Genomic DNA, 16,652 nt, shown 5'->3' with positions numbered 1-16,652 from the left:
ATAATAAAATAATGAAACATACCTGAGAAATATTATGACAAATGAGATAATGATTACAGAGTGATTTCAGTTCTTTATCAAAAAGCTTTTATACAAATGTAAAGAATAACTTTGTAATTTTCAGTTTTATTCATTTTGCAGTGTTGTTTTATTTTGTGTAGTTAAGGGTAACTATGTGTGGACTCAGAATTTGTTTCTTTGCCATAGAGGTAAATAATCAAAATTATTTTTATTCAGTGAACAGATTATTCTCCTAAGACTATTGTTCTGACCTGACTTTCACAACAATACATTCTTTTTCAGAGATACCAAAAATATCACAAGTGAAGTTGCTGTCAATTGGAGTGCTATTAGCATATGATTGGATTAAAAATATAAAAAGAACATAGTAACATGAATTTACTATAATTTTTTACATTAGCAACAAAGATCTCTTCACAAAAGAGAAGATCACATGTATGCCATTTAGAATAGATTCTGGCATTTGATAATGTAAGGGATGCTTCAGGAAGATAAGGATGGCTTTGGGAAAAAATGGGCCACTTTAATGGGTTACGGTCGTGATATTTTCTCTATTAGCATGTTCCCAATGTATATTTGACTCAGCAGTTCAAATGACACAATGAACCCACTTCTATTTTGAGTGATCATGAATTAGTCTATACTTTAGAAGAATAAATTAACCTGAAGCCATGAAGTTAGTTGTCCCTTTATTGGAAGATCCTACTTCCTGTATTACTGGAAACATAATCGATGATCTAATTCATTTAGAGTTGGTTACAGAAGTCTACACATGCCAACAGTTTTTCTTTTGAAGCTTTAGTTCTGGTCCTGTATCAGAATTCACAAGGTACATCAACCCATTAGTGGTGTGAAGCAATTATGTAGGATATCTGTGAGTAGCATCAATAGCACTAAAAAGGAAAAAAAAGTAGGCAGTTAGATATTTCTAGGCAGTCAAGTCTATTTAATTACCATTCTGATGTTTTTTATGGCTATTTATCTGCTGACACTTTTGTATCAAATAATGCATTTGTGGCGATTATGTAGGTAAGAGCTAACAATAATAGAGGAAAAGAATGCAAGGCAAATATCAAAATTTCCCCTTATATTACCAGCAAAGTAGTCAGGGTGCTTTGAGTTTTGATATGAACCACTTGTATGTATTGAAGTTGACCTTAAATTAACTTTAAATTTTCTATTTTTAATTTATGGAATAAAACAAGCATTTCAATAAAAGTACAATAAAAAAGATGTTTGCATGTGAAACTGCAAATCTGCTATGTACAACTTGCTATTCCTTTTAAATATACAACAGAATTATCATGTAAATTTCTTTTTTCTTTTTTTTTCCTTCCTTCTCCCCTCTCCTATCCTAGAGATGGCTACCATTAGACACAAATAGGTATAGGGGTGTGTGTGTGTGTGTGTGTGTGTGTGTGTGTGTGTGTGTGTGTGTGTGTGTGTAAAATGATTCTATCCGTACTTCTATTTATCAGTTCTTTCTCTGGATGCAGATAGCATCTTCATATGTCCTTTATAGTTAATTTGGATATTTATAATAGACAAAAATAACTTACTCACTCAAAGTCATTCTTAAACCAGTGTTGACTTTCTTGATACAAAGTATATTATTCTTAAAATAGAGAGAGAGAAAAAAAACACCTTATGGGGGTAGCTATGTACTCCATCATATTGGATCCTTCCTTTTACTTAGCGATTACTGAAACTTGATACATCCAGCTTTCAGCTATAGAACTTATTTTATCATGACCCAGGTTCATGAATTCATGGAACAAGCATTTATTAGGTGCCTACTGTATGGTAAGTACTGTGGAAGGCATTGATGATATGCAGACAACCAAAACAGTCTCTGCCTTCAAGTAGCTTATATTTTACAGGTTTCAGGGTGGAGAAGGGAAGTGATGTGCATACTTTGTATAAACAAGATATATGCAAAGGGATTTCCAATGGGAAGGTATTAGCAACTAGAGGAATCAGGATACATTTTCTGTAGGAGGTAGCATTTGAGTTAAGTGGTAAGCTAGGGACTCAACAAGGCAGAGATTAGGAGGGAAGAGCATTCCAGTCATGGAATATAGCCTTTGAAAAGGAACAGAAAAGGAATATCATTTATAGGGATCAGCAAACCAACCAGTTCGGCTGGAATGTAGAGTATGTGTGAAGGAGAATGATTTGCAATAGGTCCGGAAAAGTAGACCAGAGCCAGATTGCCAAGGTCTTTAAAAGCCAAACAAAAAGAGTTCACACTTGGTCAGGAGCAGAGGAGTGACAGTCAGTTTGGCATTTGTATGGAAGATTTGACTGGATATAGTGCAGATGAGAAGTGAGTGGTACAAAGAAGAAAAAACTTCAAAAGAACAATTTTTATCTTTAAGATTTCATGGAAATCACTGGATCCAAAATGGCAACCTCCTAGGGGAGTTGTTTTATTTTATTTTGTTTTGGTTTTTGGTTACTTTTAAAGCAACTCTGTCACAAAAGACGATTCATCATTTTACACTTCATATAGGCTGCCTCATTAGGATCTAATACAGTCTGGCAGTACAGTGTTACAAAACTTACATTTTGTAACAGTGAATCAGGTTGACTTATTCTAAAATATGGAAGAAATCATTTATAGATGTAAGTTACACACACATACACACACACAAGCACACATAACCTTTTGTTCCTAAGCAAATTGAAAATAGGGTCTAAGTCATAAAAGTAGATTCTATCAAGCTCTGTGGACCAAAGTTTCTGCCTCCTTAAATACTTAACATAAGGTCAGGAGTGACCAACTCCTTTAGATAAATAGATACACATTTACGTTTATACTGTCTGATTCTTCCTTATTCAAAAGAGGAGAGAGAGAAGAAAGGAACTGATGTGTCATTGAATGTTTAATTTTTAATTAGCCCCTGACAATAATGCTATGTATTTATCTTTTATTTATTTGTGGATACTATGGAATTCTTACTCCAGAAAGGTGTTGATAGTAATCTTTGTTTGTTTTTGTTTTTGGCTAGGCAATGGGGTTAAGTGACTTGCCCAGGGTCACACAGCTAGTAAGTGTTATGTGTCTGAGGCTGGATTTGAACTCAGGTCCTCCTGAATCCAGGGCCAGTGCTCTATCCACTGAGCCACCTAGCTGCCCCAGATAGTAATCTTTGGAAAAGAAATAACAGTCCTTACCTATAATTTCAGATTTATACTTATGTGTCTTATATCATTGCTTGATTGTTTTGTTAAATAGTCTAGGTCAATATTGTCAAATAGAAACATATCCCTTTGGTCTGAATATTGAACTAGAAAAGCACAAATGAACATTGTTTGTGTTGTATTATATTTTCACTTATTTTATTAAACATTTCCCAATTATGCTTTAATCTGAATGAACACAATACGTATAGTCTAGGTTATCATAATGAATTAGACTTGATTCCTTTGCCAGGATGGGGCACTTTTTTTTCCCCATCTAGTTAAATTTTTCTGGGTTATATACATTTTCCCACTCTACCCATGACCAGGAATTTATGAGGCAGCTTTAATAAAACCATATAGTTAGGGCAACAAAGACATCATATAGTCCCAACACAACTGAGGAAACAGAGTCCCAGAGAACATAAATAACTTGCCCAGTATCACATAGTGAGTAGCGGAGATGGGATTTGAACCTAGGTGTCCTGACTCTAAATCGAAGAGTTCCTTGTCTGTCCCATGCTGTCTCCCTAGTAAGTAAAACACCAGAAGAAAATCAGAAATTTATTTATAGTTCCTATACTTCCACTAGTTAGTTGAGATTTGGAAAAGTCAGCTAACCCTTTAGACTAGGTTCAGATTAGATTTATCATTTAGTTAATTTCATATTTTTAAAAATGAGACCACCTCTCCAGGCACTTTGGCCTTTGCTAGCATTTAGTTCAGAGAAAGAACAGGAATTATTACTGCATATTTGAAGTCTCTGCCCTGAAGATGGTTTATGGACTTGTTAATTGAGCCCTATTAGAGATATGATCTATTTAGCATGAGTAACATTTGGATTTGATTGTAGTTTTCCTAAGCCATCCTTTTGGTTAGGTACCCAAATATTCATCAGTACTTAAGAAAAAAAAATGCAAAATTTTGTCCATGTAGGTACTCTCACTGGAAGAAATCACAACCTGGTCATGCATTGCCATATAGTTCCAAAGAAACCGCATATTGTAACCAACCTTCTGTTAATGAATCTCTGTCTACTCCAGCAAAGCTAGACAGAGAGCCACACAGACACCCTATCTTTAAGCCTGTATTGTGATCTTGTACTTGAAGCATCCTAGTTATATGGCTTTGAGAAGGTTGTGTCAACTATATCATGATGAGGGATCTGAATAGCACCTTAGTTTGTGCAGTTTGTAAGTTTTAGCAACTTAACTAGTTCATTTTACATCTGACTTATGAATTAGAAGTCTTCAGTCCATTTACGATGCCAAATGGTTGAGTTTCCTCAGGATTAATACATGAACTCTATGTGTGTGTGTGTATGTATATATGTGTATATATACAGACACACAATCTGAATAGTATAGTTCTTAAAAGAATGAAGACACTTGGGGCATATAGGTGGTACAGTGGATAGAGCTCTGGCTTTGGAGTCAGGAGGACCTGAGTTCAAATCCGGCCTCAGACCAAACACTTACTAGCTGTGTGACCCTGGGCAAGTCACTTAACCCCAATTGCCTCACCAAAAAAAGCAATCAATCAATCAATAAAGGAATGAAGACTCTTCTTTTTAAAAGGATGAGGCAAAAGATATGCCTAACCCTCAGTATTTACCTTTTGGGGCAGCTAGGTGGCATAGTAGATAGAGCTCCAGCCTTGGAGTCAGGAGGACCTGAGTTCAAATGTGGCTTCAGGCACTTGATACTTACTAGCTGTGTGACCCTGGGCAAGTCACTTAACCCCAGTTGCCTCACCAAAAAATAAAAAAAATAAAAAAAGGATGATGCATGAAATGAATTCTTTAAATTTTCATAGCATGATCTTGCCAAACAGATTTTGAGAAAGCATTAGAAAGAATTGTTTTTCTTTTTCCATTTTTTGTTTCTTTTAAATTGTCTGGAATAATACTATTTGTACACATGGACAAATTTGTACATGTTTTTGATTCTTGATCTCATCTTACATGCTCTCCCTATTCCCTTTTCCTTACAGGGGTAGTAAAAGAAATCACTTGGCTTACTCGTTATAATGCAAATTTTGAAGACTTAAAGAAAGTTAAAGAAAAATTAGGTTAAATTAAAAATTAGATTAAAGAAAAAATGGAGAAAATTACCAATTGCTTATCACAGGTTCCTAGACGTAGAGCTGGAAGAGGCCTCAGAGGCCATCTAATCTAATTCATTCATTTTACAAATGAGAAAATTAAGATCTTAGGAGCCTTGTCCAAGGTTACATTGGTAGTGAGCAACAGAGGCAGGATTTGAATCCAGCTCCTCTGACTGGAGCCAGTGAGCCTTCCCTTGTTGTAGTGCTACTTCTTAAAACTTGAATCATTTGTAAGGGTTTTTTTCCCCTTCTAGAATTGCATTAGGTTTGCTTTAAATTCAGTTCATGTTATTATTAATTTATTAGTTTACAAATTGCGCAAAGTAGCTAAGTGAACTATTACCACGTCCTATTACTGAAACTCAGGCAACACAGCATTTACCTAGAAGAGGAAATCCTAAAAGGAGCTTTTATTTCTACTATCAAATAGTTTTTATGGGGTAAAAAGGTCAGATAAGGAAACAAAGGAAAATAACATGTTTTAAAAGTATGATACACGAACCCCAGCCTATCCAAATTGATACATGAGATGAAACATCTAACAGAAGTCAACGGTAGTAAATATCTATTGTTCTTATTTCAAAATGATGTTTTTGTATCTGCTTTTTCTAAGCCCTGTGAATAAGCTGGGGGAAAAAAAATCCCACCATGAGGTTGGCAGTCCCTGCGACAATGATAGTTACGTGGGTGGATGGTCTTTTATCGCATGTCTGCAGTCACCATTTTCCATGATAGTTGATGTTTGCAGTTTGCCTCCTTTGTTCATGGGAAGTCAAAAGACCTGTTTGTTCAGAGCGAGCCAACTCATCTTAAATTAGAGCATCCCCCATCAGTCCATCTGCTACTGTTGTCTCTCAGTGATCTTTGTGTTAGGTTGGATCTTTTCCAAACAGTGAGGAGGGATTTAAATGGCCTACTTTGTAAAGTTTGCATTTAGTCTTTCAGGCTAGTACGACATAATTCAGTAAATTGCTTCCACTATGATGAATGGAGGACTGCTGATTTTCCACTTCAGAAATTGGCAGATTCTTTTTGAAATTTTAGGAAATTTTGCTTCATTATCATGTCAATGAATATAGCATTCATGTCTGAATAAAGCAGAATTTGCTAAAAGACTAGCTTGCTGCATATAGTTTCTGAAATTTCCATTAGTCCCTCCTTCAGGGTAAGGCATTGAAGGTCCAAGTTAAAATGCAAATATGTTGCCTACTGGCAAAGTAGTGGCATGGTGTTGGATACACACTGACTCAATTCAGTGTAATTGAGCAAACATTTAGTAAGTTCTTACTATGTGCATTGCATAGTGCTAGATGCTGGAGGTACAAAGATGAAACAAGAAAATAATTCCTGTCTTCAAAGGGTCTGCATTCTAGTAAAATGGAAAAGGCAAATAGATGGATAGTTATAATTCAGGTTTTTAATATGATTAAAGCATAAGAGAGGTACAGATAGGGTAGTGTGAGAAATTAATGAGATAGAACTTCTAGTTTGGGGGGCAGTTAGGGAGCACAGTAGATAGAGCGCTAGGCCTGGAGTCAAAAAGACATGAGTTCAAATGTGGCTTCAGACACTAGCTGTGTGACCCTGGGCAAGTCACTGTTTGCCTCAGTTTCCTCATCTGTAAAATGAGGTGGAGAAGGAAATGGCATAGCACTCCAGTATCTATGCCAAGAAAACCCCAAATAAGGTCACAAAGAGTCGGACACAACTGAAATGACTGACCAGCAACAACAACAAATCTCATTTGGGAGATTAGGGAAAGCTTTATAAAATCAAATCAGCGGTACCTGGATCAGGCCTTGGAAGGAAGGATCTCTAAAGGTAGAACTGTGGGATGGATACCATGTCAGAAAGAAGACGTGGTAAGGAGAAGGGGCAAGAGGCCCTCTTCACACGTGGACAAATGAATCTCACAGAGTGGCTAGAACGTCGAAGATCAAGAAGAACGCTAACCCATTTCTGTCACTGGAATCAAAAAGCACTTTACATTATGATCTCGTACCAACCTTAGCAAGTCACTAAAGAAATAATTATCTCCATTTTACAGATTAAGAAAGCAAGACTCAGTGAGGCTACATGACCTGCTGTTGGTCAGGGAATTAGAAGGTGGCAGAGGCAGCATTTGAACCCACGCTTCTCAACTTTCAAGGACATTTTGTACTATACAGCAGGTTGAATGGCCTTTAATGCAATGATGCAGGAGATTATACTTTATTCATTCAACAGTCGGAAGCTGCTGGTGGTTTTTAAGCAGGGAGAGGAACTTAGTCAGATTTATTTATTAGGAATATCTGGCTGGGTTGGATGGGTTGGGGGAAGACTGAAGGCAGGAAGACCAACTAGAAGTGAATTAATTCAGGCATTAGGTAATGAGGGCCAGAACTAGAGTAGTGGCAATTGGATTGTAAAGGAGGAGACAGAGCTGAAAAATGTAACAGAATCGAAAGGACTTGATTAGCTATGGGGAGGACTGCATAGAGCATGAGGGAGAGGCAAGCATCAGATATAATTCTGAGGTGTGGGTTAGGAGGAGGAGCAGCTTTTGTTGAGTTCATTTTTAGACATGCTGAGTGTGACGTGCCAGTGGCATATCTAGGTGGATACTTCTGGAAAACAGTTGGGAATTTGGCTATGGAGGTCAGGATATCAGAGTTGCAAATGTCAAAATAATATTTGTCACAAACTCACCTTAATTGTAGCTGTGGATTATCCTGAATGGATTATTCAATTGTATTACATATGCAGAGCTTGCTTTCAGTTTTATCCTCAGTACCTAGAGAAGTCTTCATCCTAAGAAAGAAATTCTCTATCTGCTTTTTATATGTCCTATAGTTATCTGTGCATGTTCTTGTCTCTCACGTTGGGAGGATATAAGCTCCTTGAAGGCAGGGAATATCCAGCTTTTGTATCTATATCCCCATTGCTTAGCACAATACCTGGAACAGAGGTTATAGCTCAATTGATTATCTAGTTTTTTGGAGTTTAGGGAGATAGTTTGATCCTTCTGTTATAATTAATTACTTATTTTGCTGACTTTTATGCTCTGCTTACTTCTACTTTGCATATAACAAAGTATTTCTTGAAAGTGGAAAGGCATAATTGTGGCCCAGGGAAATTTTAAGAAAAGTAAAATCTGTTTAGGCTGGTGCTTAGAACTCTGGAGAGAGCTGTTAATTCCTGGCCCTGGAGGTGTTCAGGATAGATTAGAATAAGTAAATGGAACAGGTTCCTGCTTGGAATCTTTATAATATGGCTTCATTAGTTTACTTGCAGTTAACTCCTGGAACATCATATTCAAATGTAAATTAAAGATACATACTCTGAAAAAGAAATTGTAATATTTCCCTGCATTCCATAATAGTCATTTCTTGACTTCTTTCCGTTAGTGTATATGGCAATGTGGTGATGACAGCTGTGCGATATGCTTTTATTTCTCTTTAAAACTTTTAATTGCTTTTACAGACATGATTTCATTTGGTCTTCATGGCAACCCTATTTTGTGAAACGAGCCAGGCAAGAATTATTATAGCCATTTTACAGATTAAAAAATTGAGAGTAAGAAAAATGACCTAAGGTCAAATAAATAGTTAAATAGTAGGCATCAGACTGGAGCCCAGGTTTCCCGTGCTCTTTCTAGTACACACCTTTGCATATAATCACAAAGTGATAATATTCCTATTCTTTAATTATACAATCCTGATTATTTTTTTGGTAGAAGCAACTTTGCAGATAGTTTTAATAAATAGTACTGCTGCTGTTACCCTCAAGTGCTTTGGACACAGTGGGTGCTTAGTCAAGTCAGCAATCTGCTTTCACAATTCTAATTTCTCTTTTCAACCACTCAGAAATATTCAGTTGTAGTCTCATGCGCTGTTGAGACTCCACAAGCTCTTCTGCCTATTTAGGTGTTGATTAATTTTCCTTTTTCTGGAAAAATTTATTCATAGAGGCCTGAACTCTTTTACCTGATCTGGAGATCACATTTCCTTCTGCTCTCAATAGCTTCACTATTGGTTTATCTCTTTATGTTCAAAGTCTTTAATTGAATTTTCTTTCTCTTGAGATCATCGGTACCTTCAGCCTTTTTTCCTCCTTTTCTTCTTTTGCTCACTTTCCTTTCTTATTTGATAGTGTTTTCTCTGGTGCTTGGATCTCAAGTCATCTCAGCTTCCTCCTAAGCTAAGCAATTTATAGCTCAACAGGGGCAGCTAGGTGGCACAGGGGATGGGGCACTGGCCCTGGAGTCAGGAGGACCTGAGTTCAAATGTGTCCTTAAGCACTTACTAGATGTGTGACCCTGTGTAATTCACTTAACCTCAATTGCCTCCATGCACAAAAAAAAATTTTTTTTTAAAAAGTTACAGCTTAACAACCTCAGTCTATGCCCCAAGTGACTTTTAAGGGGTCAGACCTGGTCCCAGCCAAATACTGGGCTCTTTCCTTCAGGCCTAGTGAAGGTGCCACACAGCCACACTCACATGTATCCTGCCCTCATTCTCTCTGTTAGTCCCTTTTTTTGCCTGAGCTCTGTGGCAATACTGATTGCTGCCGTGCTACTTTGGCAGCCTAAGCAAATTTCTGCCCTTTAAATCTCCATGGCATTGAAAGAATGGAGAGGGAGGTTAGGATATAGAGTTGAGGTTTTTTTGTAAGTGTGTGTGTCAGCTTCTGTAGCCCTGCTACCAGGAGTGTAGTGGATAGAGTGGGAGAGGAGGTATGGAGTGAATGCATTAGGTCTTAGAGATTTATCTCTGTTCCTAGTTCAATTGGTTTTTTTCTTTGTTTGGGTTCTTGATATCCTAGACCATGCTGATAGCTGAAATTGATTTATCTCTTATGCATAATTTCTCCTTTGGAGAGGTTTGAGAGGTTATAAGAATCCAAGAAAAGTCTTGTCCTTTATCTTGTTAGCCATGTGATCTGATAGCCAGCTTGCAGGCTTTCAGTATGAGCAAAGTGGTCTGTCTGTCAGTAAACATTTATAAAGTGCTTAATATGTGCCAGATACTGCTATGTATTAGGGATACAAAGAAAGGAAAAGATAGACCCTGCCGTAGTAAGCTCGCAGTTTAATGGAGGAAGCAACATGTGAACAAATGTGTATAAACAAGCTGTACAGGTTAAATAAGTAATAATTTATAGAGGGAAGTTTCTGTAATTAAAAGGGATTGAGAAAAGTTTCCTGTAGAAGATAGGATTTCTATTGGGATTTGCAGGAAGCCAGGGAAGCCAAGAGGTGGAAATGAGGAAGGAGAGCATTTCAGTTATGGGGGACAGCAAGAGAAAATGCTCAGGGGCGAGATAGAGTGTCAGATAGAGTGTAGAGATAGAGCAAGGAGATCATTGTCATTGGATCCAAGAGTATCAGATAGGGGGTAAAGGGGTTGAAAGAGGACCTGTACAACTTGGCAATAGGTAGGCGCCAAAGTTAAAATAGGCTAAACTTCTTTGAGCTACTGATAGGTTAGACTAGAGGCAGACTGACCGTGGTTGGTTGCCTCGGGTCACTTGACAAACAGGAGAGTGTGCAGTGACAACCCTACATTTTTCGAGGGTGACCTGAAATCCTTTGGCAGGCTGCAAGCAGTGATGGGCCATATGTTGTGCAGGATTGGTGTAAAGTATAAGAAGACTGGAAAGGGAGGGGAAATAGATTATGAAGGGCTTTGAATGCCGAATAGAGGATTTTGATTTTGATTTGATCTCTCCAATTTTTTGACCTGGATTTGGGTCTGAGCAACACTCTTGTGGGCTTGTCCCAGTTGGAGTTCAAGTAAAATGCTGTTGGACTCAGCCACTATCAGGCAGCCAGAAAAATAAAATTGGTTCAGAGTGATTCAACATAATGCTCCCTTTTATTTGTGGATTTCTGCGTTGGTTTCTCCACTGTGGGCTTCACACTGGGCTAGAAGCTAGAACCTGAACCTTTTCTGCTCCTGTCAGCTGCTGCTTGTTTCTAAATTTATTCCTTTCTTGGTACACAGTCTAAAATGTGTAGCCACTCTTCATCCCAGAACACTTCCCCTAGGCAGAGGTCCCCTCCTCAGACAGCCTGGGATCTGTGACCCACAACTGCATAGTAAACAACAATAAGCAGTCAGATCCCAAAATCCAAATCCAAACAAATCCCTGTTTATTCTGTGAAGTTTGGATTCAGTCAAAGGGCCACAAGTGGCCTTGAGACTACAGCTTCCCCACTCCTGGTCTGGCGCATTTTCTTGATTTATATGGAGGAATTATGGGTGACAGCTTGGCTATGCTTCTTCCTGTTATTCTGTCATCTTAACTCCACCATTGCTTTTCACCCATGTCTCTTAATCCAAACCTAGCTCTTTTCATTATACAAATTTTTCATGACAAAATTAGGACCAGCCTCACTGTTGTTTACACTTATTATTCATAATGATAGGATTATTTGCAAACATTTTGTTGAATGCAATACATAACAAAAACAAGCTTCTTATCTCTCCAGAGCTTTCATTATCAAAGTTAAACAAAAGCAGCCATGGAAGAATTTCATAATTGTAACTCCATATCTTCTTTTCACATGCATTGTTATAGTCAAAAGCTTGAAGCTTTTGCCCTTGGAAATTTTTATTGCTTTGATCTTCTGACCCCTCTGCATCTAGGAAAATCTCATACAAAATGTGGATTAGGATCTTTTGAGATCCTTCATAGCTCATATTTGGGTTTAAGTTTCTAATGATTCTGCAGTTGAAAGGATTAGAAATCACAGGGTATCTATAGGAAGAACAAGGAGCCCATGATGGAAGTATAAAAGTAGAGTGAAAAAAATGGCGATTCTAGTATGCCTCCCATGACACAAAGGTGTGCTTCAGAAAGGTAGTTTATAAACAGTTTGAAAATCATAAACTAATCTTTTTGTTCAGTCATTTTTCAGTCATGTCTGACTCTGTGTGACCCCATCTGAGGTTTTCTTCGCAAAGATACTGGAATGATTTTCCATTTCCTTCTCCAACTCATTTTACAGGTGAGGAAACTGAGGCAAACAGGGTTAAGTGATTTACCCAGAGTCACACAGCTAGCAAGCGTCTGAGGCCAGTTTTGAGCTTAGGAAGTTGAGTTTTCCTGATTCTAGGCCCAGCACTCTATCCACTGCATCACTTACCTGCCTGAACGAACCCTATTTTCCCATTTATTTCTACTATGCTATTAGTGTTGTGGCTGATAGGATCATAGATTTAGAGTTGGAAAGGACGTTAGAGATCATCTTGTTTAGTCCCCTTGTTGCCCTTATTTTAGAAATGAGAAGAATGAGACCCAGAGAGCTTGTATAGCTTGCTCAAGGTCACATTGATACTGAGTTTCCCAGCTAGCATATGAGCCTGTCCTTGATGGAAAGGTTCAGTCCCTCAGTTTATACTTCTGATTGCTTCTGAAATTGCTAGTTGCCAGTTGCCAGACTTAGATATAGAGTACCCATCCCCCCAAACTCAGGTGCTTTCTGAGAAAAGAATGTTCTGTAGCCTGGGTTTCAGCCCCTACTGAGGAAATATTTCCTGCAGGATTTTTACCAGCATCGAATGTATAGCATTAGGAGAAACTTCTGTAGAAAGATACATGAGGTATTGACTGCTATAACCAAATGGAATGGTACCAGCAGTTAGAAGATATACTTAGCATCCCATTGCTATATCTTCTTGGTTATTTCTGATACTGGCATTGCCTTTCTGACTTGAGAAACTGTGAGATGGAGGCAGAATAATGGAGTTATCTTTTTCCAGGATCCAAATGGTTTGGAAGCCAAATACTTTTGCAATCAAACTAAGCGCTTTTTAAGAGAGTATACAACTTCCTTATTAATAGGTTCAAATGAGAAGGGTACAAATGTTTTAAAGAAACAATTGCTTTCTCAAATTTAAAAATCCAAGAAGTTTCATTCTTTTGAGTGAAGATAGTTCCTATACCTCAATCAATATACATTTATTAAATGCCTGTAATGTTCTAGGCATTGTGCTAAGTGCTGGGGATACAAAAAGAAGCAAAAACAGTCCCTACCTTCAAGGGGATTACAGTCTGATAGGGAAGACCACATTCGAACAAATATATACAAAGCAAGCTATCTATAAGATAAATAGAAAATAATTGACAGAGGGAAGGCACTAAAATTGAGGTATTTGGGAAGGCTTCTGTTAATAGATAGGTTTTTCATTGTGACTTAAAGAATGCCAGAGAGGTCAGTAGTTGGAGTGGAGGAGGAGAGCATTCTAAGGATGAGGGGCAGCCAGAGAAAATGCCTAAGAACTGAGAGATGGAATGTCTTGTGCATTGAACATCTGAGAAGCCTGTGTCACTGGATCCAAGCATACATATCAGAGAGTAAGATTTAAGATTAGGAAGATAGGAGAGGGCTACGTTGTGAAAGACTTTGATCGCCAAACAGAGAATTTTTTTTTCTTGGAACCAGAATGGAGCCACTGGAGTTTATTAGGTAGTGGGATGACATGATCAGATCTGCACTTTAGGAAACCCATGGCAGTAGCTGAATGAAGGATGGATTAGAGAGGGGAGAAACTTGAGGCAGCAGGTGCACCAGCATGAGGTGATGAGGGCCTGCAGTAGAGTGGTGACAGTGTCAGAAAAGAGAAGGGGACTTATTCAGGAGATGTAGCAAAGGTGAAATTGGCAGACCTCATGAAAAGATTGGATACGGGGTGGGGAATGAGAGATAATGAGGAATCCAAGGTGACTTCTTGGTTGTGAGCCTAAGAGACTGGGAGGATGGCATTGCCGTCTATAGTAATAGTGATAATAATGAAGAGAGAGATGGCTTAGCAGGAAAGATAATGAATTCAGTTTTAGATATGTTGAGTTTAAGATGTTTACTGGACATCTAATTTGAGATGTGAGAAAGGCAGGTAGAGAAATGAATTGGAGGTCAGCTAAGAATTTGGGGCAGGATAGAAAGATCTGAGAATCATCAACATAGAGATGGTAATTAAATCCAGAGATGCTGATGAGATCCCCAAGTAAAGTAGTGTAGAGGGAGAAGAGAAGAATCCAGGCTATAGCCTACTATAACTACACTGATGTAATCTATTGTGCCATATTTCTTGACCTCAGGGAGTGGCCAGATATCATGCTAATTGTTGTTACTGTCATCATTATTATTACTACTAATAATAACCTACATTTACATAATACTTTAAGGTTTGCAAAGTTCTTTACATATGTTGTCTCATTTGTTACTCCAAACAACAGTGATTTAGGTGCTATTATTATATCCATTTTACAGATAAACTGAGGCTTAGAGAGGTTAGATGACTTTTCCAGGGTTACACAGCTAAAAATTAGGTTTTCCTGATTCCAGATCCAGTGCTTTATCCTCTACATCATGTTTCCTCTTCAACAAATGACCAATAATACCCAAATGAGTTTTCCGAAATGTAGAGAGGTAGCATGGCCAAGAGCATTGGTGTCAAACTCAAATAGAAACAGGAGCCACTAAGCTGCATGCTAGATTCCCTGTGGACCTCATATATACTTAGAATAATATATATCAACATTATTTATGTTCGATTGCATTTTTATTAATTTTATTAGATATTTCCTAGTTACATTTTAAGGTAGCACTGGGGTGGATCCACTGACTGCTGTGTGTTTGACACCTCCAATATGGAAGATAGACAACTAGCCTCAGAATCTCAGTGAGACCTGGGTTTGAGTCTTACCCCTGACACATAACTGCTGTATGACCCTGGGAAATTACTTAACATCTCAGTGCCACTGGCAGCTCTAATGCTCCAAGTAGCTGAGCAGGTGTTCATCTGCAGTGTTAGAAGGAGCTCTTTATCAGGTACTCCCTACAACAGAGAAATCTTGGGTTTGCTCAAGAAAAACAGGTATGTACCTATCTTTGATATTGTTTATTTGCTCTGGGTAATCTCATTTTGTTCAATAACTCATAATTCTAATTGACATTTTCTTCCTTCTTGCTATAGTGGCCTATCCAGCCTAAGGCTGATATCCCTAGTACAATATCTATTTACATTCCACTGTCTCCTTTTCAGTTTGACAAAGGCTATGCTTACAACATCCGCCATAGCTATGGTAAGGAAGGCAAGAGAACAGACTACACACCGTTCAGCTGCATGAAGATTATACTAACCAATCCACCGAGCCAAGGGGATTATCACGGTGAGTGCTTATACCTGACATGTTTGTAATGGGTAGGAACTCAAGGACTCCCCAGGAAACTGAAGACGTGTAATGGCTTCCTGCACTACTCGCAAGAACTGGTTTGTGGCTTATGTTACTCATCAGTGTCAGGGGAGGGCTCTGTTACTCTTCTGTTGATTTGTCCTATTACCAAACTAGGTCAGGCAAGAGAAAGCCATTCAATTGTATTTCTGTCTGTGTAGGACTAGGCTTTTTGGTGCTCTCTTTCTCCATTCACTAGCTGTTTTGTCTCTTTCTCTTAGTCTGTTAGGATGTCTCAAAAGACAGACGCCAAAGGTTTTCTAAGCTTTGCCTTGAAACTGTCAGAAAAAACATTGCTGTTTAATTTTCAGAAGAGTCATCCCTCAGGAATAATGTGCATCTTGTTCTCATGATTGTGATCTAATTAACAAGCCTCGATTAATTGAGAAATTTAAGTGACTCCTATTTATAAATCACTCCAAATTTATTTTTTAAAAGAGAAACTCTCATCTATAGATTTTGTGATCTATGATTTTTTTCCCTAATCTAAGTTTCAAATATTTGTTATAGAGATGAGTAAAGTTACTGTCTGTTCTTGGATAATGAAATATTACATACATAAGTGAATTTTCCACTGAAAAGCCCTTTATGGGCCCCAGGCAGTTTTATTCTAACCATTTTTGATGGAAATCTTTGTAAAGTATGTTACAAATTTACTCACCATCTGATTAATCAGGGTATAATCTAAATTTCCCTTACAGTCTATGTGATCTTATATGTCTAAATGATAATCTTACATATCTAAACTTTCCTTTAGTCATGCTTATGAATATTAATTGCGTATTCTACAAGTAATACCCACAGGTATGATCATTGACAACTGTTTTGCTGCTGTCAATGTTTCTACTTCTTGCAGCCTTTTAATTTCCTGCTTCTGCTCTGCTATGGGATATAAAACCAAATAACAAAGCCAAAATCAGAATGAAAGCTCCCTAAGTGAGGTCCTGGTGGTCTTTTGGAGTAAAACCCCAGAGACAGTGTAGGGTCTTGGGCACATATATGTGGACTGCCCAGAGGATTTTTGATTTACTCTCAGTTCTGCCTTCCATGCTTGTCATTCCTTTGTAATTGATGTCGAGATAGATGTCATAATTCTACATTGTGGACCTCCACTGTTTTCA

General features: G+C 37.9%; 1 protein-coding gene across 1 annotated transcript in view; it reads left to right on the top strand.

Moving 5' to 3' along the window:
• Positions 1-16,652, top strand: part of PRIM2 (DNA primase subunit 2) — a 351,568-nt gene that overhangs the window by 292,553 nt on the left and 42,363 nt on the right. Inside the window, 1 exon segment of the mRNA XM_078155303.1 lies at positions 15,342-15,468. Within this exon segment, the coding sequence (XP_078011429.1) occupies positions 15,342-15,468 (127 nt within the window).

Source organism: Phascolarctos cinereus, unplaced genomic scaffold (genome assembly GCF_003287225.1).
Source record: "Phascolarctos cinereus isolate Bilbo 61053 unplaced genomic scaffold, phaCin_HiC Scaffold_5;HRSCAF=322, whole genome shotgun sequence".
Classification (NCBI taxonomy): Eukaryota; Metazoa; Chordata; class Mammalia; order Diprotodontia; family Phascolarctidae; genus Phascolarctos; species Phascolarctos cinereus.
The sequence above is the reverse complement of the archived record's forward strand: the minus strand, read 5'-3'. Positions and strand labels throughout refer to the sequence as shown.